The sequence below is a fragment of the Colobus angolensis genome, unplaced genomic scaffold, assembly GCF_000951035.1.
Source record: "Colobus angolensis palliatus isolate OR3802 unplaced genomic scaffold, Cang.pa_1.0 Scaffold690, whole genome shotgun sequence".
Lineage (NCBI taxonomy): Eukaryota > Metazoa > Chordata > Mammalia > Primates > Cercopithecidae > Colobus > Colobus angolensis.
The window spans coordinates 92,930-115,283 of NW_012120599.1; the positions used below are offsets into that span (position 1 = coordinate 92,930).

Consider the following 22,354-nt stretch of genomic DNA (forward strand, 5'->3'; position numbering starts at 1 on the left):
GCTGATTTTTGTATTTTTAGTGGAAAAGGGGTTTCACCATGTTGGCCAGGCTGGTCTCAAACTCCTGACCTCAGATGATCCGCCCGCCTCGGCTTCCCAAAGTGTTGGGATTACAGGCGTGTGTTGGGATTACAGGCGTGAGCCACTGCGCCTGGCCTAAAACACACATTAAACTGTGTCACTCTCCCGCTTAATTCCATTTACTGCTTCTGCCTTACTCAACAGGCACATCTTCCGCTGCCTCAGTATCTACCACATTTTATTCCCTGGATTCTACACTTTTTTGTCTTTGCATGCTGTTGCATGTGGCTCCCTCTCTCTAGAATTTGTCACTCAGTTCGATGGCGAAGTCTTACTTATTTTTCAAAAGCTACTTTAGGCCAGGCATGGTGGCTCACGTCTGTAATTCCTGCACTTGGGGAGGCTGAGGTGAGAGGAACACCTGTGTTCAAGACCAGCCTCGGCAACATTGGGAGACCCTGTCACTACAAAAAAATTAAAATAAAAGAATTAGCCAGGCATGTTAGCGCATACCTGTAGTCCCAGACACTCAGGAAGCTGAGGTGAGAGGATCACTTGAGCCCAAGAGATCAAGGCTGCAGTGAGCTATCGTACTCCAGCCTGGATGACAGAGCAAGACCCTGTCTTGGGGGGAAGAAAATTTACTTTAGTCACATGTCCAGGGAAACTTTTTTCACCTCTATGGATAGCATTAATCTCTTACAGCCCTTATACTTATGTCTTTCTCTTATATTTGCATGCTTCTATTACAGAACTTAGTACCGGAAACCATAGTTTATTTATGCTTCATTGTCCTCCACTAGTCTGTAAGCTCCTTAAAAACAGACACTGTGTATTTCTTTTCTTTTTTTGTGACCCTGCTGCCCCACACAGCTCTTGAAACATAGTAGGTACTCAGTTCTGACCGTTTTAAAAGCTCATCCTTATATTGAACTAAAAGCTTCTTTCCTTTCCTTCCTATCCTTTGGTTCAAGTTTTATCCTTTGGAGCAGCATAGCAACTAGTCTTTCTTCTCACAGCTCCCCTCCTCCTTATTGCAAATCAGCTTTATGCAGTATTCGAAGACATCTATCATTTTGCTCTAAGTGTATATTTCATCAAGCTAAATAATTTTATTCTGCTAGCTCTTCCTCATGGACCTTCACTATCTTAACCCCTCTCCAATTTAATGTGAGACACAGCCCAACCCTTGAAGCCACCATCTACCCAGGGCCTGTTTTTAGACCAGCCAATCATTCTAGTTGCTTGTTCATCAGGGTTGTTTTTGGAACCTCAATGTATATGTGAAGCAAAGCAATGTTATACCAGAGACGTTATTGAATCCTTAAGGCTGGTTAATAATTACCTCTTGCTTTATAGTGAATTATCACAATGTAGTGGCTTATGATAACACACATTTATTATGCCACTGTTTCTGTGGGTCAGATGAATGGGTCCAGGTTAGCTGGGTTCTCTGCTCAATGTCTCCAAATTTGGCTAGGGATGTGATCTCATCTGAGATCTTTCAATCACTGGTTGTTGGTAGGATTCAGTTCCTTACATGTGTTAGGACTGAGGTTCCTGTTTTCTTGCTGGCTGTTGGCCAGAAGTGTCTCTCAGCTCCTAGAGGCCACCTGCGTTTCCCTGCCACATGGCTCTGTACACAGCATGATAGTTTGCTTCTTTGAGGCCTGCAGGAAAGCAACTGCTGCCACTTCAGATCTCTCTGACTTCTGTTTGATTTTTCACCTCTTTTAGAACGGCTTACCTGATTAAGTCAGGCCCACCCATACTCAAGGGGAGGAGATTATATAGGGTATACATACCAGGGAGGTGGGAATCTGGAAGACCATCTTAGAATTCTGCTTAATAAATCTCTTGGGGCCTTAACGTTCTCACATTATTCATATCATTTTTGAGAACACTTCATTCATATTTATTGCATAAATACTACGTACTAAGCACTGTTCTAGGTACAGGGACTACTGGTGGAATTTACATTCTGGTAGGGAAGACAGGCAGAAAGCACTTAGATATTTAATATGTCAGGTGGTGATAAGGACTAAAAAGAAATATTAAGAAGGTTAAGAGGACAGAGTGACAAGAGTGCTGTTTTAGATAGGTTGACGTCTTTGATAAGGAGACATTTGAACAGAGACAAGAATGAAGTACAAAAATGCACCTTGTGGCTGGCTTGAGAAGAGCATTCTAGGCAGAGGGAGGAGCAAATTTAAATGTGGGGAGGGGTATTATAGGCAATGAAGATGGGGGCAGGAAAGGTGGTCAGAGAAATAGCAAGGGCTGGATCATGTGAGGCCCTTAGATTTGGTTCTGAATAAGATGAGAGGCTGCTAGAAGGTCCTGGGAAGAGGGATGGCATGATCTTACATTCTGAAATAATCGGGGGCCGGACGTGGCGGCCCACACCTATAATCCCAGCACTTTGGAAGGCCAAAACAGAAGGATTGCTTAAGCCCAGGAGTTTAAGACCCGCCTGGGCAACTTAATGAGACCCCATCTCTGCAAAAGGCAAAAAAATAAAAATTAGCTGGACATGGCAGCACATGCCTGTAGTCCCAGCTACTCAGGAGGCTGAAGTAGGAGGATCACTTGAGCCCAGTGGGACAAGGCTGCAGTAAGTAGTGATCATGCCACTGCACTCCAGCTTGGCTGACAGAATGAGACCCTGTCTCAAAAAAAAAAAAAAAAAAAAAAAAAAGATTATTAGGCTGCTGTGTGGAGAACAGGCTCTAAGAAGGCAACAGGACAAGTTAGGAGGCTATTGCAGTTGTTCAGGTAGGAGATGATGGAGACCTAGACTGGAGTAATAGTGGTGGAAAAGGTAACAATTGGATAAATTTTGGATGTATTTGGAAGGAAGATTTTATGCTTGAGCAACTTAGAAGAATAGAATTGGCGTTCACCGAAGTGTCAAAAGCCTGGGAGAGAAAAAGGTGTTTGTAAAATGTTTTAGTTTGGAATAATTTCGATTTATAGAAAAGTTGCAAAGATGATTCAAAGAATTCCCATATATCTTTCACCCAACTTCCTCTAATGTTAACATCTTACATGACCAGAGTACCTTTGTTAAAACTAAGAAATTAGCATTGGTATAATCGTATTAACGAAACTACAGATGTTATTCAGTTTTTACCAGTTTTTCTGCGAATGTCCTTTTTCTGTTTCAGGACCCAATCTAGGATACCACGTTGCATTTAGTCATGTCTTCTTAGTCTCCTACCACCTCTGACAGTTTCTCCATCTTTCCCTTTTGGAAAAGATGTTTTTGCTTTTGTTTTATTTACTTCTTGTTCAGGGAAGATTTTTTTTTAATTTGGTTAAATTTCTGTAATCGCAATACTTTGGGAAACCAAGTCAAGAGGATCACCTGAGCCCAGGAGTTCAAGACCATCCTGGGCAACAGAGGTAGACCCCATCTCTACAAACACTAACAAAAAAAATCAGCCAGGTATAATGGCACATGCCTGTGGTCCCAGCTACTCAGGAGGTTGAGGTGGGAGGATCACTTGGGCCCGGGAGTTTAAAGATGCAGTGAGCCACGATCATGCCACTGCACTCGAGCCTGAACTTTGGTGACGCCTATAACTTTCACGGAAAGAAGTTGTGGAACAGACTAGATATCACTCATTTATTCCTTTATCCATGAATTTAAGAAATGTTTAATGGAGCACCTAGTATATGCCAGACACTGGAAATACTACACTCAGCAAGGTAGACAAGACTCTACCTCCTCACAGAACTTTCAGTTTCAGGGTGTTCTCTCTTTCTTTTGACATCAAAGCGAACAATCAGAAAGTAAATCTTAGGAGAGCCAATATTAGGGAATATTACAATGTGTGCTTTTGAGTCAGATAGTTTGACAAGTTTGAATTTTGACTTTTAAATTTCTAGTTTTGTGACCTTGGATAAATGATCTAATTACATGAAGCCAGTTTCTTCAACTGTAAAATTGTACCTATGTTGTAGCCTTTTTTTGTTTTTTGAGAAGGAGTCTAGCTCTGGAGTGCAGTGGCGCAATCTCATCTCACCGCAATCCCCGTGTCCTGGGTTCAGGAGATTCTCCTGCCTCAGCCTCCTTAGTAGCTGGGATTACAGCCACATGCCACCACGCCCAGCTAATTTTTGTATTCTTAGTAGAGATGGGATTTCACTGTGTTGGCCAGGATGGTCTTGATCTCCTGACCTCATAATCTGCCCGCCTTGGCCTCCCAAAGTGCTGTAATTACAGGTATAAGCCACTGTGCCCAACCTGTTACAGCCTATTTGAGAGGACTAACTAATAATATGTAATGTGCTTGGAATGTTGTATTTTAGTTTAGTTTTATTCTTTTAACTTATTTGGACCTGAAAGCAAATAACAATAATATTGTGAAATAAATGCAGTGCTAAAAGTATGTACTCAAAAAAGCATCTACTCACACTCACACTCAGTTTTGAGAGTATCGAGAGTATCTGGCTGTACTGAAATCTGGAAAGACTTTGCTGCAATTGTGTTTGAGGAAAAAATCTGAAAGTGGGTGAAGGTATTCAGGAATAAATCTGGGAGAATTAAGCTGATAACTACACACTGGTCTCTGTCATTGGATGTGGAGCTCCTGTAGCCAGGGACTGTAACACCACCATGGGGCTTATGGTAGGCACCAAGAATATCTTTGTTAAGGGAATGACTAAAGACTTTCAGGGCAACTGCTAGAGCCATCTCACCACTCATGGGTTGTTGGAACCTGCCCAGACTTGGGCTTCTTATAGCTGACACTACAGCTTCATGAGCCCCTTCCTAACCTAAGTCCATGGATCTGATAGATTTAGAGGATCCTGGAAAATAGAAAATGCAAAGCAAGATTCTGTATTGCCCAGTGGATCCTCAGGCTTTGTTACAAGGGTCGTTTGGCTACTCTGCTATTTTCCTGGGAATGTTTCCTTAATTATGGGAATCCCCACCTGAGTGTCTCCTTCCTAAATCCTCTTCCTCAGCATGTTCCTGCCCCTTATTGGCCTCAGTCTGAATAGCCAGCCACCTTACCCAGAATCAGATAGCCCTTAAAATCTCTGTGTTTGGATTCTTCTCTTGAATGACTTGATGATCCTTGGTTGATTAAAGTGAGAAACAGTTTTTTGTGTTTGAGTGTATCTTTTTTATTACTTTGTTTTTTAAACAGGTTCTCTGATTGAACAACTAACTACAGAAAAATACGAGTGCATGGTGTGCTGTGAATTGGTTCGCGTCACGGCTCCAGTGTGGAGTTGTCAAAGCTGTTACCATGTGTTTCATTTGAACTGCATAAAGAAATGGGCAAGGTCTCCAGCATCTCAAGCAGGTCAGTTAATTCTCTCTTCTGAGTAGTTATTCTCACCCATTTGATGTATTCAAGTATTAAGCCCAGCTTTAAAAATACAGTTTAATTTCTCTTGACTACTTTTTCTGCAGGGAGTGTATGTTACCTTGATCATGTGTTTCAGATAACCAGAATTAAGTTATAGATCTTAAATAAACCAGCTAAACATAACAATATTAAAATATATTTTAGGATATGATAAAATCAGTCACTCATATTGAAAATGATGGCTTTTACTTATTATTTTTTCTTTGACATACTGATTTTATTTCCTGTGGATACATACACAGAAGTGTGATTGCAGGATCATATGGTAATTCTATTTTTAATTTATCTTCTCATTTTTGGCCTGGTGTGGTGGCTCATGCCTGTAATCCTAGCACTTTGGAAGGCTGAGGCAGGTAGATCACCTGAGGTCAGAAGTTCAAGATTAGCCTGGCCAACATGGCGAAACTCCATCTCTACTAAAGATATAAAAATTAGCCAGGTGTGGTGGCAGGCACCTGTCATCCCAGCTACTTGGGAGGTTGAGGCATGAGAATTGCTTGAACCCAGGAGGTGGAGATTGCAGTGATCCGAGATTGTACCACTGCCCTCCAGCCTGGGTGACAGGGCGAGACCCTGTCTCAAACAAACAAACTAAAAAACATCTGTTTTTTTCATTTTTAAATTCTTACTATGCATACATAATAGTTTACATGTTCATAGGGTACACGTGATATTTTGATACAAACATACAATGTGTAATGATCAAATCAGGGTCATTGGCATATTAGGATTCCAACACCTCAAATATTTATCATTTGTTTGTGTTAGGAGCATCCCAATTCTACTCTTCTAGTTATTTTGAAATATACAATAAATTATTGTTAGCTATAATGCTACTAAACACTAGATCTTGTTCCTTCTATCTAACTGTAATTTTTTTTTTTTGAGACAGAGTCTTACTCTGTTACCCAGACTGGAGTCCAGTGGTGTGATCATGTCTCACTGCAGCCGTGAATTCCTGGACTCAAATGATCCTCCTGCCTGAGACTCCCAAGCAACTGAGGCTACAGGCACATGCCACCACATCCAGCTAATTTTTTTTTTAGACGATCTGCTGTGTTGCCCAGTCTTGTCTTGAACTCCTGGGTTCAAGCAGTCCTGCGTCAGCCTCCTAAAATGCTGGGATTAGAGACATGTGCCACCATGCCTAGCTAGTGGGTTTGTTTTCTGTTTTTTGTTTTTTGTTTTTTTTGAAAGGGAGTCTCGCTGTGTTGCCAGGCTAGAGTGCGGTGGCATGATCTCGGCTCTCTGCAGCCTCCCACTCCCGGGTTCAAGTGATTCTCCTACCTCAGCCTCCCAAGTAGCTGGGATTACAGGTGCGCACCACCACGCCCAGCTAATTTTTATATTTTTAGTAGAGATGGCGTTTCACCATGTTGGGCAGGATGGTCTCAATCTCCTGACCTCGTGATCCACCCACCTCTGCTTCCCAAAGTCCTGGGATTACAGGCGTGAGCCACCACACCCGGCCTTTTTTTTTTTTTTTTAATGAACCCCATATTCAATGGAAGATGCTGTATTCAAGCTAAGCAGTCAGTTTTGTGAATTTGTTCCTTAAATATCTGATATGCTTAACATTGAAATTGTTACCACTACTTCAATATTGTGGCTTCCTATAAATTTAAATTTTTTTAATTACATGTGGCTTTTGGAAGAAAATTTATTTGGCCTACTCTCATTTTTCCTGACAGATGGCCAGAGTGGTTGGAGGTGCCCTGCCTGTCAGAATGTTTCTGCACATGTTCCTAATACCTACACTTGTTTCTGTGGTAAGTTTGTTTATATACACTGGAGTCTCTTTTACTATATACATTGTACCTCAGTTCAGGAAGGGTGATCTGCGGGGCATGTTTTAGAAGTTACTGAGGAGACTTCAAAGCTATAGGAGTCTATAAGACTATATTTATGTCGTCCATCACGCAGCTAGAGCCACGGCCTTTGTGCTCCTGACAGGCTGTTTTGGAGATGACCAACCAGGCTCATGCTGCTTCTGGGCTGTAGTGCTGGTCTCCTTGGTCTTGAGACCAGGCCTGACCAGGTAGCAGAGGTAGCTGTGGACATGGGCTTCATCTCACCTCCAGCAGTTACAGCTTTGATTCCAGATTTGAGCAGTATGAGTAAATAACAGTGTTTATTTTAATCCTAGAAATAAGTCATTGGTATTTATAAGAAGCAGTTTTTTTACAAACCAGCATTATAAACTCTATCCTGACATCTTCCCTCTTTATGGAATACTTCTTTGTTTTTGAATATCTCAGTTCCCCTAAGTATTAGGGGAAAACTTCCTGTAACCCAGATGCTCATTCTTGCTGCTAGCCCATTTCTGCATGTTTTTTTTCCTTTCCTACCTTTTAATGACTCACCTCCCTCTAGTTGTTGATTTTTCAGATTTTGTTTCTTTACTGTCTGTCTCCCTCCCTGAAGCATTGCATTTTTGCTTCTGTCTTGTTGCCTCACTGAAACTGTATTCAGAAATTACCAATGGGCCGGGCTTAGTGGCTTATGCCTGTAATCCCAGCACAAACTTTGGGAGGCCAGGGTAGGTGGATCACTGGAGATCAGGCGTTCGAGACCAGCCTGGCCAACATGGCGAAACCCCGTCTCTACTAAAATAAATTAGCTGGGCATGGTGTCTCATGTCTGTAATCCCAGATACTTGGGAGGCTGAGGCAGGAGAATCGCTTGAACCTGGGAGGCAGTGGTTGCAGTGATCCAAGATCATGCCATTGCACTCCAGCCTGGGTGACAGAGTGAGACTCCATCTCAAAAAAATAAGTAAATAAAATAAAAACAAAGAAATCACCAGTGACTCCTTTCCAACTATATCTAAGGCTGATTTATAAGCTCATAATCTTTTTGGCAGAGTGATAGCCCTTGACACCTTTGACCATTCCCTTCTTGAAATAAGTAACTCTTCCTCTTTCTTTCTGCATGCTCTCCTTACTTTTCTAACCAGTTTGCTCATATTTCTCCTTTCCCATTACTTAGCTAGCAGCTTTCACAAAGAGTCAGTCATTTACCATCAACTCTGTATCTTCTAGACACAATACCTTGGTGAACTCCTCGACTTCCCTTCTTTTGTTTCAATTATTAACAACAGTATCATTTAAAATCTGACCCCAAAAGCCCTCTTACAAAGGAAGCTTTCCTTTGTTATTCTCTCTCTCACTTTGGCCACTGTTTTATTTGGAATTTTCTGGTCTTACATGTTTTATTGACAGAATCTGAGCCTTAATAGATACTAAATTGGTATTAGGTGAGGGAATAAATATTCTTGAATATACTACTACCAGAAGGGCAGCATGAAACTGGAAGTAAGAGATCATTGGAAATTTGAGCAAACAGGACAATACCAATACTTAATACCTTATTTTGAAGGATTTTTAAACATAAAGTACCACAATGGAATTAAAAATCTTGTTAAAGCCTTTACTGGCAAATTAGATGAGAGACTCTAAGGCGGTATAAGAATGTGGAGTGAAGGTCAAGATAATCTGAAAGTGGCAAAATGATGTGAGAGTATACATAAAGGCCTTATTTGCTGATGACTTTGCCCCACACTGTTCTTCCAGGGGACCATTAGTTTACCATGTTTTTATTGAGAACTTATTAATGTTCGAGGCACTGTGAAGAAAAAGGCAAATAAAATAGGTTAACTTACCAGAGCTTACAGTCTAAGAGTTAAGACACAATTAGCCCGATACTCTGCTAGAAGTACAAAGTACTATGGGAGATCTTTGGGGTGAGTTATGACTTGCAGCTGGATGTTTAAGAGAAGCCTTTTTGAAGGATGTAGAATTGAACTGACATTGTAAACTAGGTAAAACCTTGGTAGGCAGAAAGATATGTTGAAGGGAATAGCATAGGCAGTTCAAAATCAACAGGGTTTAGGATCTGTTGGGAGAAGAGTGATTCATCCACTTATGGAGCCCAAGATCTATGATGCTAGAGAAGTGGGAGGTGACTGGAAAGGAAGGGCTGACCCTTTGATACCAGTCTCAGATGTTGGGACTTCATTTGGAAGGCTATGGGAAGCCACTGAGGGCATCAACGTTGTTCTTTATGGAGATGGGTTTGGTAGCAGTGAGTAGAGTATTTTGGAGACTAAACAATTTGGGACTTACAATAATCCAGATGAAGAACAGTACAAGCCTCTAATGAGTGTGATAGGAAGAAAAATATGGTGTTAGGTTGATTCCTAACAGTAGTAGGAATGGGAGGAACTCAGATGTGACTCCAGAGTTTCATGCTTTTGGAAATGGTAATACCAAGGAAAAGGGCAGGTCAAAAGAACAAGGTCTGGTGGGGACAGTGACTGCAGTTTAGAAATGTTGAGCTGGAGGAGTGGGCAGAACATACAGTGAGATATGTCCAATAGGCGGGAAGCAATATTTGAGGAAAGACCAAGACTTAAGGATGAGAATCACAGCTGAGAGGAGTAGTGAAGACCCTAGCAGATGAAAGAGTACAGAGTGAGAAAAGGGTGTAATGCAGAACACTTGCAGGGGAAAGAAAAGCAAAACACCCCAAAACGTCATTTGGAGTCAGGGACAAGAGGTAGAGTTCTTGAGAGATGTTAGGGAAAAACCAGGGCACTGTACTGGAGCAAAAAAACACAGAGGCAGGAAGCTTTTATAAAAGTCTGGAGATGAGGTTTTGGCCAGTGGAGAGGCAGGAGTAGGAGAGGAGATGAGGTGAGAGCCACTGTGTAGGAAAAATTGACACAACTTGGTGATTAAGTAAAAAGAGGTATGAGTGATGACTGTAGTTTCTGAGCGTGTGTGACTGTGACAGGGTTGGTGTCACTGACAGAAATAGGAAACCCTGAGCAGGGAGGAGTTGTAGAGGGATGTGAACTTTGGCTGTGGATGAAGCCAGTTTGAGGTGACTGTGAAACCCCAAGCAAGGATGTTCAGCAGACATTTGGACATGTAGGTCTGCATCTGAAGATTCAGGGCAAGAGAGAAAATGTGGATTTGGGGATCAATGGCCTTTAGGTGGATTGCACCTCTCAACATGAATACAATTTCTGAAAGAGATAGTATAGAGAGAAAAGCAGAGGCCATGGACTGGGGATGGCTGCAAATTAGTGTGCAAATTGCCAAAGTGAGGATGAATTCCTCAAGGTCAAGGAGGAATCCTGTGCCTTCGTTTTACTCTTTCCTGTCTCTGCTGAGTCCATGGAAGATGTGCCACGAAGATTTGCAGTGATGTTGATTATAAAATCGTAAGCTCTTTTATGCTTACTTTATAGTTTTGGAATAGGTGAGTTCCTGCTACACAGGGGATTTATGTCCTTTCCATCTCTTACTGCCTCCCCCCTTTCCCCATGGTGCTCTTCTCTTATTCCCTCTCTCTGATCCTTGCAGCAACAATTTGCATATCAGTCCAGAAGCCCATTTATAGACGGCTTGTCATATAGATATTTATCTTAAATTAAACGTTTTCGTTAGTCAAGGTAGTATTTTCATAAGTAAAAGTGACTTTTTATTTATCTTTACCAGGTAATCCAAGATTCAAGATTTATCATACTCAGTGAAACTTTTTATGAATAGCATTATATTTATCTTTTCATTTTAGGATAGGAGATAATACATTTGTTGAAATAATAAAAACCACACTAAAGTTGCATGCTGTCTAGCTACACTTCAATGTTTCATTAAAGTTGAGGATGTGGTTGAAGTTTGTACCATTGACTCTCTGATCTGATGTGTTCTAGGTAAGGTAAAGAATCCTGAGTGGAGCAGAAATGAAATTCCACATAGCTGTGGTGAGGTTTGTAGAAAGAAACAGCCTGGCCAGGACTGCCCACATTCCTGTAACCTGTAAGTTGGCATGCCAGTTCCGTTGGGATTCTGGGTGGACATGCTTTGCTGGTGACTCTAAGTAAACATATCTGGTTAGCATGTGACGGTTTGGAATGAAGGGTGATATGGGACCTCAGTAAATGGTCCCAAATCACCCTGTGCCAGGCACTCTACATCAGTTAACTTGTTGAATCCTTACCACTGCCCAGTAATGGATAGATATTTATCATCTCCACTTTATAGATGAGGCTCAGAAAGGCCAAGCCTCTTGCCCAGTGTCACAGTGGTAGGCCATGATGGAGTTAGGGTTTCCAAAGCCAGTGCTCCTTCCATTACATTACGCTGCTTGCTTCTAAGAAGAAATGTGACTCATATTTTTTATCCCCCATTGATACCCAGGATATCCAGGTCCAAGAGAATGTATAGGAGAACCTTCTGTCTGGGGAAAGACAATTGTGTAGGGTCCTGGTCAGACAGTATTTCTAAGATGTCAATCTTTTTTTTGAGACAGGGTCTTACTTTGTCACCCAGGCTGGAGTGTGGTGGCGTGATCACAGCTCACTGCAACCGCCACCTCCTGTGCTCAAGCCATTCTCCCACCTCATCCTCCTGAGTAGCTGGGACTACAGGAATGTGCCACCATGCCTGACTAATTTTTGTATTTTTTGGCAGAAATGGGGTTTTGCCATGTTGCCCAGGTTGGTCTTGAACTCCTGGCCTTAAACGGTCTGCTCTTCTCAGCCTCCCAACATGCCAGGATTCCTGGTGTGAGCCACCACACCCAGCCATAGGATGTCGGTCTTTTCCCTATAATAAACAGCCAGCTTTAGAATATATCCATAAGCCAGACACAGTGGCTCATGCCTGTAATCCCAACACGTTGGGAAGCCAAGGCAGGAGGATTGCTTGAGGCCAGCAGTTCTAGATCAGACTAGGCAACAAAGTGAGGCCCCATCTCTACAAAAAAATCTAAAATTAGCCGGGTGTGGTGGCACACACCTATAGTCCCAGCTACTTGGGAGGCTGAGCGAGGAGGATCATTTGAATCCAGGAGCTCAAGGCTACAGTGAGCTGTAGTTGCACCATTGCACTCCAGCCTGGGCAACAAAGCAAGACCCTGTCTCTAAAAATAATAAATAAATAAGTAGACTGTATGCAGTCAGCTTCTAAATACCAAAAAATGCACAGTAATAGAAAAACAGTTGATCAGTTACAAGTAAATTTCTACAGGCCTTGACTTCAGACAAAGGTTTAAATCTTAGGTTGAGGTTACTTAAACAGTTACGTGACCTTGGGCAAGTTACTTAACTTATCTAAGCCTGCATCTGTAAAATAATGATGATAGTAATAATAATACTTATAGGGTTCTAGGAAAATTAAATGAGTTAGTATACCTATGTGGCTCGGTAGAGACTCTGGCAAGTGATCAAAAAATGACAATTCTTAACTTTTAGTACCCAAGTCTAAGAGTAAAGGAGGCATCAGAGTGTTATCTTGGTGTTTCTACTGCTTGGAGCAGGGATAGTATTGGACCAGGGGCCTTGTGATCAAGGCATGGTGGTGGTGCTGGGGAAATGTCAGTGGGAGTAGAACTGTTTTAGACTGGGCTAGACAGCATGGCCTGTGATCTGCTGGGCAGTCAGATACCTCCTTCTCTTTGACTGCTCGCATAGATCCTTCCTTAGGAAGGACTTAAGCTATTCCTGCCATTAAGTGTCATTTTCAGTAAATTCAATAATAAGTTAATCCTCTGCATGGACTGTTTTTCCAAAGCTTTCATGACTACCAGAGATGAAAACTGATGCAGATCACGTGATCAGCACCATGTTTGAAAGAAAAGAACACTTTAAAACCTGCTCCTGCTCTTTTGTGGCTCTGGAGCTCTCACACTTGGGAACTTTCTTTTACTTTCAGCAACATAGAGGTTGCTGAAACCCATTCCCCAGTAGCACTTTTCTGGTCTCCAAGAAAGCTTTGATTTCTCTCATTTACACTTGTTAGGGCTCAAAAGCCATAGAGACAGGGTTTCGCTCTGTTGCCCAGGCTTGAGTGCAGTGATGCTATCGTAGCTTACTGCACCCTTGAACTCCTGGGCTCAAGCTATCCTCCCACCTCAGCCTCCCAAAGTGCTGAGAGTACAGGTGTGAGCCACCATGCCTGGTGTGAACATCTATATTTTTAAAAGCTCTCCAGGCATGTCCAATATATAGCCAGTGTTGTGAACCTCTGGTCTAAAAGTTAAGAAAACCTGAGATTGAGTCTCGGCTTCTGGGATATTTGAAATAACCTAGAATCACCCACACCTGACAAGCAATGCAAATTGTTTCACCCAAAAGGATTGAGGTATATGTAAAATATAGCTGTTGAATAATGATACTCATCTTTAAAGAAACATGCTTAAACTTATGTCTCCTATGGGTATTGTCTATCAGAATGAGTCACCTTAGAAAACTAGACACTTGTTCCTGTATTGTTTTCAATGTTTAAACCTTATTTAGGAATTATCAGAGCTTGTTTAGGAGTTTCACAGAAACTAAACATTCCAGCCAGACCACTTTATAAGCACACTAAAGCACTTTATAAGCACACTCCCTCTTTGGCCTCCCAAAGTGATGAGATTACAGTCATGAGCCACTGCGCCCAGCCCTGGATATAAGTTTTTAACTCAGGTAACTAGGAGTGTAATTATTAGATTGTATGGTAAGACTATGTTTAGTTTTGTACGAAACTGCAAAACTGTCTTAAAAGTGGCCATACCATTTTACATTTTCACTAGCAATGAATCAGAGTCCTGTCACACCCATCTGATTCATTTGTCTTGGCTCCGATTGGCTTTTGATTCCCAAAGGGTTGTGATTTGCCACCTGGAATATACCCCTCCTACTCCAAAGACAGTTGTCGTAGAAGTTCCCAAAATGTTTTAAGTAGTGGTATTTCTGTACCGCTGTGTAATTTGCCAAAGTGTCTGCTTTGAAGAGGACAGTATTTATTTGAATATACAAATTCCATATTGTAACTTTTTTCTATTGGTCTCTATAATATAGCTCCTAAAAAAAGCATTTTTCAGAGGGTTAATTCTGACCTATAGCATATCACTCAGCCCAGTTCTTTGTATGACCCCTTTCTTTCATTCTCTCCATGTTACTCACCAGCATGCCTCCCCTCATGTCAGCCTTCTTTTCACTGTTCCATTGTTAGCCCAGTGCCTGATTATTACTTCAATAGCTGATGAAGAGTATGTCTGTACTTCTTATGGACCCAGTAGATTTGAGTTCTATTACCTTGCTTAGACTCTGATCTTCTACAGGACCCTATTAGCCATTCTGCCTTTACCTGAGTGGCAAACTATTTTTATCCCCATACACTGCTGTAAGTGGACCAAGACCGTATTTGAAAATGTAATCTTTGACTCTCAAACCCAAATATAACCAGTATTTTGACTTGGGATTTACTTCTCTGGTTAAATAGTCTATGGTGATAATGATGTCAGTTTTTTGCACATAAAAGTACAGTTGATATCTTTGTTCAAATAGTTTAATCAACTTTAAACAAATACAAAGACATGTCAGAGTAGATTTATTTGTTGCCATATTCACAATAAGACCCAGCTAGGACAGCTTTGTTCGGATTTGGATACATGGCTGTGGTTTATTCAGTGAAACCTTTCTCTTTCAGTCTCTGCCATCCAGGACCCTGCCCACCCTGCCCTGCCTTTATGACAAAAACATGTGAATGTGGACGAACCAGGTAAAGTTAAAATTGCACTCTAAAGAAGACCTCAGTTTTCACTTGCATGATTGACTTGTGAATTTCTAAAATAAAAGAATAGTAGGTAGATACAAATAAATGGTAGGCATGAATAGTACTTTATTTATTTATTTTCTTAAAGCTTTGGGACAGGAAGGAGAGGACAGAAGGAAAGTACAACTTGGAAGAGAGCCAAGTGGGCAACTTGAGAGACCAAAAGCACCACGGATAGTACTTTTCTATAGTAGTTCCCTGTGCTGCCCGTGACCCTATTTTGTAATCTTGTAAGTGATTAAGAAATTATACACACAGTGAGATTGTGAGACTACCCATTATTTCAGGTAAAATACCAAAGTGACAAGGATTTTTTTTTTTTTTTTGAGACAGAGTCTCGGTCTCTCACCCAGGCTGGAGTGCAGTGGCACGATCTCAGCTCACTGCAACCTCTGCCACTTGGGTTCAAGCAATTCTCCTGCCTTAGCCTGCCAAGTAGCTGGGATTACAGGCACCTGCTACTGCACCCGGTTAATTTTTGTGTTTTTAGTAGAGATGGGGTTTCACCATCTTAGCCAGGCTGGTCTTGAACTATTGACCTCGTGATCCACCTGCCTCGGCCTCCCAAAGTGCTGGAATTACAAGCGTGAGCCACCGCATTCAGTCGACAAGGATTTTTTTTTAACCTCTCTACTGGGTGACAGAACCGGGAGTTGAACCCAGGCCTGTTAAGGTCGAGGAGGCCGGGGCCAGTTTCCTGTGCCTAGCACAGTATCTTGCATCTAGGAATCTTTTAATGAATATTGTTGAATGAAAGAATAGGTGACTCCAGAGCCCACCCTTGTTCCATTATAATACAAGGTCTCCTAGGTGGTTAGTACAAGGATCACTGATAGCTGTGGAGTGTCTCTGAGGCCCAGTAAGATCTTAAAATGATTTCTGAACCACAGGATGAGATGAATCATGCAGATTTTCAGTGAGGTGCATTTGTTTAGCCTTTACTGAACTTATGAGGATAGCTATGTGGCCTGAGATTACATGTAAGTGTTTTGACTCGGAAAGGTCAGATCCTGGTTCTGTCACTTACTGGTTGTTGATTCTGGGCAAGTTGCTTGGTCTCATTGAACCTCATTTTTCTTATCATAAAGTAGAAATAATAGTGTCTACTTCACGGGGTTAATGTTAGCCATGGTGCTAGGCAGAATGGTAGCATAATAGGCCAGTGTTGGCCATTAGGTCAAGTACTGCAAGCTGATCATTTATGTATATAACAGTGACTTTTAAAAACAAAATATGGAGTTGAGAGTTGGGGATCAGATAAAACTCTTCTTGCAGGAGAGTAGACTGCAAGTGCTTAACCATTACCCTAGAAAGAGACCTGAAGACAATTGTCTAAAAGTACTTTCTCCGGCTCGGCGTAGTGGCTCACGCCTGTAATCCCAGCACTTTGGGAGGCCGAGGTGGGCGGATCACTTGAGGTTAAGAGTTCGAGACCAGCTGGGCCAACATGGTGAAACCCTGTCTCTACTAAAAATACAAAAATTAGCTGACGTGGTGACACACGCCTGTAGCCCCAGCTACTGGGGAGATAGAGGCAGGAGAATCGCTTGAAACCAGAAGGCGGAGGTTGTAGTGAGCCAAGATGTCTCCACTGCACTCCAGCCTGGGCAACGGAGCAAGACTCTGTCTCACATAAACAAACAAAAAAAGGACTTTCTTATATCCTTCTTTCAGCAAAATCGGGATGTTTATTAGAACAAAACTAGAATTAGCTTATTTCCCTACCCGGAAGCAAAGTCACATATAGTATGTTCTAAGTGCTGGGTCTCAGAATAATGCCATTGTGCTGTTAGTCTGAGTGTGTCAGATCTGGGTACATGATAGCTGTCCTTCTGCCCTGTCTGTGAAGTACTGTGGAAGCTCCAGGCAGAGCTAGGACTAGAACCCAGATCTTCTAACTCCTCACCCAGCGTTCTTTCTCCTTATGCATGCCACTTCGTGAAACTCAGATGAAATCACATAAAGCAAATACTCAGGAATAGCCTTCAGTTCCTCGCCACTCAGAAAATAGGAGAGAAAGATAGGATGGAAAATAAAAAGAACAAAGGAAGAGAAAGAAGAAAGAGTGGGACAGGCGTGGTGGATCAAGCCTGTAATCCCAGCACTTTGGGAGCCTGAAGCAGGAAGATCGCTTAAGCCTTGGAGTTTGAGATTAGTCTGGGCAACATAGTGAGACCCTGTCTCTATTTAAAAAAAAAAAAAGAAGAAGAAGAAGAAAAAGATTGGAGAAGGGGAGAGTAATTGAGGAAATAAGAATTGGAGGAGGGAGACTTACTGGAAAAAGTAAGGGAAATGAAGTTAGAGAAAGGCTGAGTAGGTTTTGAGGGGAAGAGTTAGGGCCGCAGTGTTAATTTAGTTGTCCAACAGGAACTTTTAGACTGATGCTGTCTTTACATCTATTGTCTTCGCAGGCACACAGTTCGCTGTGGTCAGGCTGTCTCAGTCCACTGTTCCAACCCATGTGAGAATATTTTGAACTGTGGTCAGCACCAATGTGCTGAGCTGTGCCATGGGGGTCAATGCCAGCCTTGCCAGATCATTTTGAACCAGGGTAAGTGGTGGGCACACCAGCTAGCAATGGTTGTGTTCTTTTCTGGAACCTTATTAATGATTGTCTTGATAAACTTTGATTGGTGTCAGACTTATAGTCACAAAGACCTTGAGTAGAGAGAACTGGAGATACAATGCTTAGATAGTTTTTTTATTTTACCTGCATACCAGTATAGGTCATTGTCCTGTATAATTTTTTTTACTTTTTGAAATGAGTCTCACTCTCGCCCAGGCTGGAGTGCGTTGGCGTAATCCTAGTTCTCTGCAACCTCCACCTCCTGAGTTCAAGCAATTCTCCTGCCTCAGCCTCCCAAGTAGCAGGGATTACAGGTGCCCGCTATCACACCTTGCTAATTTTTGTGTTTTTAGTAGAGATAGGGTTTCACAGTGTTGACCAGGCTGGTCTCGAACTCCTGACCTCAAGTGATAACACCTGCCTGGGCCTCCCAAAGTGCTGGGATTACAGGCATGAGCCACCGTGCCTGGCCTATCTAATTTAAATAGATTTTAAAATGCTGTTTAAAAGTAACTGCTTGAAAGGACCAGATTATTATGGACCTAGAAAGACCAAAATAATCTTTTTAAAAATGAATTGGCCGGGCACAGTGGCTTACGCCTGTAATCCCAGCACTTTGAGAGGCTGAGGTGGGTGGATCACTTGAGGTCAGGAGATCGAGACCAGCCTGGCCAGCATGGTGAAACACTGTCTCTACTAAAAATACAAAAATTATCTGGTCGTGGTGGTGGGCACCTGTAATCTCAGATACTCAAGAGGCTGAAGCAAGAGAATCACTTGAACTTGGGAGGTAGAGGTTGCAGTGAGCCGAGATCGCGCCACTACACTCTAGCCTGGACAACAGAATGAGACTCAGTCTAAAAAAACATAATAATAATAATAATAATAAAATGAACATATGTGAAATCTAAGAACATATAAAACTAATTTTTCATAATAAAAATTAGAAAGTGGTTGCCTAGTGGTGGAAATTAGGGGAAGGGACACACAGTTTCTTGGTTGATAGAAATGTTTGATATCTTGTTTTGGGTGTTAGTTACACAGATGTATACAATTACCAAAAGATATCAGAAACCAATCAAAACTGAATATGTATGTTTATTGTATCCTAGCTGTACATCAATGGGAAAAAAGAAAGTATCTACATGAATAGAAAAAAATTTTTAAATTGTGAATATAAGTTTATGTTTTTGATGTTTTCAGTTTTTCTCTTCCTCTCCATTACTGCAATCTAGAAATGGGAGAGAAGAATCTAATTTTATAGCTGGGGCGTGGTGGTGGGCACCTATAATCCCAAGTACTTGGAGGCTGAGGCAGGAGAATCGCTTGAATCCGGGAAGCTGAGGTTGCAGTGAGCTAAGATCGTGCCATTGCACTCCAGCCTGGGCAACAAGAGTGAAACTCTGTCTCAAAAAAAAAAAAGAAAAGGAATCTAATTTTATTTTCTCTTAGTGCAGTTATCCCCCCTTTGCTCTCCAAAGTGAATGTTGTCAGTTTCTCAGTCGCTGATTAAACAGCCTGAAAGCTCACTGTATTTTTAGGTAGGCTGTTTGGTCATAATACAACTCTAATTGTCCCAGTTTTTTCTTTTATTGAGCCAAAATCTGCTTCCCTGAAATATACTCTCTCCTTGGTCTGCCTTTCTCTACATTTCATGTTCCTCCTGGGTTGTTCAAAATCAGCTGTCGTATATTTTCCCAGTGTTTCCTTTCAAGCCTAACAGCTGTGATTGCTTCATTTCTTCCCTGTGAAATGTGCTCACAGACCACACATCCTCTTTTTTTTTTTTTTTTTTGAGACGGAGTCTCGCTCTGTCGCCCAGGCTGGAGTGCAGTGGCCGGATCTCAGCTCACTGCAAGCTCCGCCTCCCGGGTTTACGCCATTCTCCTACCTCAGCCTCCCAAGTAGCTGGGACTACAGGTGCCCGCCACCTCGCCCGGCTAGTTTTTTGTATTTTTTAGTAGAGACGGGGTTTCACCGTATTAGCCAGGATGGTCTCGATCTCCTGACCTCGTGATCCGCCCGTCTCAGCCTCCCAAAGTGCTGGGATTACAGGCTTGAGCCACCGCGCCCAGCCGACACATCCTCTTAAAAGTGGCTAGATTGGGCGGGGCACAGTAGCTTATGCACTTTAGGAGGTCAGGGCGGGTGGATCACTTGAGCCTAGCAGTTTGAGACCCACCTGGGCAACATGGCAAAAATGCATCTCTAATCAAAAAAAAAAATTAGCCAGACATGGTGGCATGCACCTGTAGTCCCAGCTACTTGGGAGGCTGAAGTGGAAGGATGACTTGAGCCCAGGAGGCGGAGGTTACAGTGAGCCGAGATCACGCTACCGCACTCCAGCCTGGGTGACAGAACCTGACTCTGTCTCAGAATAAAAGCGGCCAGATTGTTCACAGCAATGCCAGTCTTCTTGTGGTATCCACCAAAATCAGTATTGCTCAAAACTCGGTGTTTTTTGAGTACATTCTTGAGATTTTTCACTGAGACAGATGACTGATTAAATGTGTCCTGATTATTTTCCAGACTAAAATTTCTGTAGTCTGTTCTCTGTGGAATAAAACTTCAAGGCTTCAATGGAAGCCTTGAAGCCTGTTGTGAATCCTGACCCCTGCCTGTGAGTGCTTCCTCAAGTTTTATCCCAGGCTGAAAATGGGATAATATGTTCCAGCCCCTGTTTTTAAGTCTCTTCAAGAGAATGAAGAGTTGCCTGTGCCCAGTTTGATTATCTGTTATGTCATATGGATCTGTAATTAGCAGGAAGTGTAGAAAAGCTCTCTATCCTAAGCCTTTTTTTTTTTTGGATCTCGTTCTGTCATACAGACCGGAGTGCAGATTCTCCTGCCTCAGCTTCCCAAGTAGCTGGGACTACAGATGCACACCACCATGCCTGGCTTCTGCTGTTTTTAGCTCTTGATTCATATTGGGCTTTTACTCAACTAAATCACCCAAGTCTTTTTTTACAAATTTGTATTGATCCCAGTCTCTTCCTCCTTGTTTCTGTTCAGTTGATTTTTCAAACCCAGTTTTGAAGACTTTTTGTTTTTCCACATTAGTTATCTAGCAGAATATTTTGGCTATGTAAATAGTTTATCTTCTTGAATTATAGTTCTAGGATCCCTTTCTTTTTTTTTTTGTCACAATAAAATTTATTATGAAAACAGGCTGGTGTGGGGACATGGAGACAGACAAGTACATTTAGGTTGGGTGGCTCAGGTGAAGCAGTGCGGCTTCTTCACATTGATGCCATACTCGCTGAGGGCAGGGGTCAAGTCCTCCATGGTTAAAGTATACTTGCAGTCCTTGCTCTTGCTCCGGGAGCTGCCAGTGGCTGTGCCCTTCATTTTGCAGTGCTGTAGGGCATCATTGGCAATATCTGAGATGAATTTCTGGGCAGCTAGGGAGATGAGCCGAATTATGCGTGGGTCTGAGGCCTCAAAGCCAGCATGGTTCAGGTAGTAACCAGTCACTGCATCTGGGATCGTAGGCGTGTAATCCTCCAGCTGCATCAAGAAGTCCACCAAAGGCATGCTGGACACCACCAGCTTCACGTCTCCGTTGGCCGCGCTGGGCAGTACGTAAACCCCGTTAGACATGGCCCCCTCTGGGGGTGCCGCGCCACCCACCGACACCCACACCGCTCAGCTGGCTCCCTGGCTCGCGCTGCCAAGGGTCCCGTGTCCCCAGCAGCTGCTCCAGCCCCAAGCCCACCTGCTGTCCCCGCGGGGCTTTGTCTTGTTCTCCGCAGCGGAGCTGGCGGGCAGCGCGGCGGGAGCCAGTTGATATGTTGATAAAATACTAAATGGTTTAAGGCTGGCAACAGGGTCCTTTGGTTCCTTAATACTATTTAACCAGCTGTGACTCTACCTAATTCTTCTGTCACCTGCTCATTTTTCTGTTTCTTGTGCCTAGGAGAGCTTTTTAATATTTACTCAGATTTTTTCATCAGGAACTCAATTTTCTTTTTATTGTTACCCGTTCTGACCCTTGATTCTTTTGTTCACAGCTTTCTATTCATTAGCTCTGTAAAAAGCCTTTGTTCTGTTTGAGCAGAAACTTATCAAAGAAAAGCCTACTAGCAAAAGCTCCCAGTTGCCAGGGTTTCTTTACCAGTTCATTGATTCTACAAATATTTAGTGTATTTTCTGAATCTTTATTAATTTATCAAATCAGTTTTTATTAAATGAACAAGTGAGTTTTAGAATGGGGGATGAAATTGCATATAGGCCAGGTGAAGTGGCTCACACCTGTAATCCCAGCACTTTGGGAGGGCGGGATGGGCTGATCCCTTGAGCCCAGGAGTTTGAGACCAGTTTGGGCAACATGGCAAAACCCCATCTCTACAAAAAATACAAAAGCTATCCAGGTGTGGTGGCACGCACCTGTACTCCCAGCTGCTTGAGGGGCTGAAGCGGGAGGATCGCTTGAGCCTTGGTGTTTGAGGCTGCAGTGAGCTGTGTTCGCATGACTGCACTCCAGCCTGGGTGACAAAGTGAGGCCCTGTCTCAAAAAAAAAAAAGAAAAGAAAAGAAATTGCGCATGTACTTACTGAAAGATGGAATGTGTATTTTAAAAATAAAGAATCCTTGAATCTTAAATTCAGCTAATTAAAAAAAAAAGTCAAGGCAGGCACAGTGGCTCACTGTAATCCCAGCACTTTGGGAGGTCGAGGCTCACTGTAATCCCAGCACTTTGGGAGGTTGAGGCTGCAGTAAGCTGTGTTCATAGCACTGTACTCCAGCTGGGCAGCAAAGTGAGACCCTGTCTTAAAA

At 42.5% G+C, this 22,354-nt stretch overlaps 1 protein-coding gene and 1 pseudogene across 2 annotated transcripts in view; one reads left to right on the top strand and one right to left on the bottom strand.

Annotated features, from left to right (window-relative positions):
- The window catches only part of NFX1 (nuclear transcription factor, X-box binding 1), an 86,885-nt gene that overhangs the window by 6,017 nt on the left and 58,514 nt on the right, over positions 1-22,354 (top strand). Inside the window, exons 3-7 of the mRNA XM_011926548.1 lie at positions 5,181-5,339; positions 7,097-7,174; positions 11,125-11,230; positions 14,888-14,959; positions 17,425-17,564. Of these exons, the coding sequence (XP_011781938.1) occupies positions 5,181-5,339; positions 7,097-7,174; positions 11,125-11,230; positions 14,888-14,959; positions 17,425-17,564 (555 nt within the window). The remainder of the gene's footprint in view (positions 1-5,180; positions 5,340-7,096; positions 7,175-11,124; positions 11,231-14,887; positions 14,960-17,424; positions 17,565-22,354) is intronic.
- On the bottom strand, positions 20,720-21,700 carry LOC105500865 (annotated as a pseudogene). The gene is made up of 2 exons (XR_001000099.1): positions 21,693-21,700; positions 20,720-21,380 (listed from the first exon to the last, which is right to left on the bottom strand). The product of XR_001000099.1 is annotated as a transcription initiation factor TFIID subunit 10 pseudogene (transcript).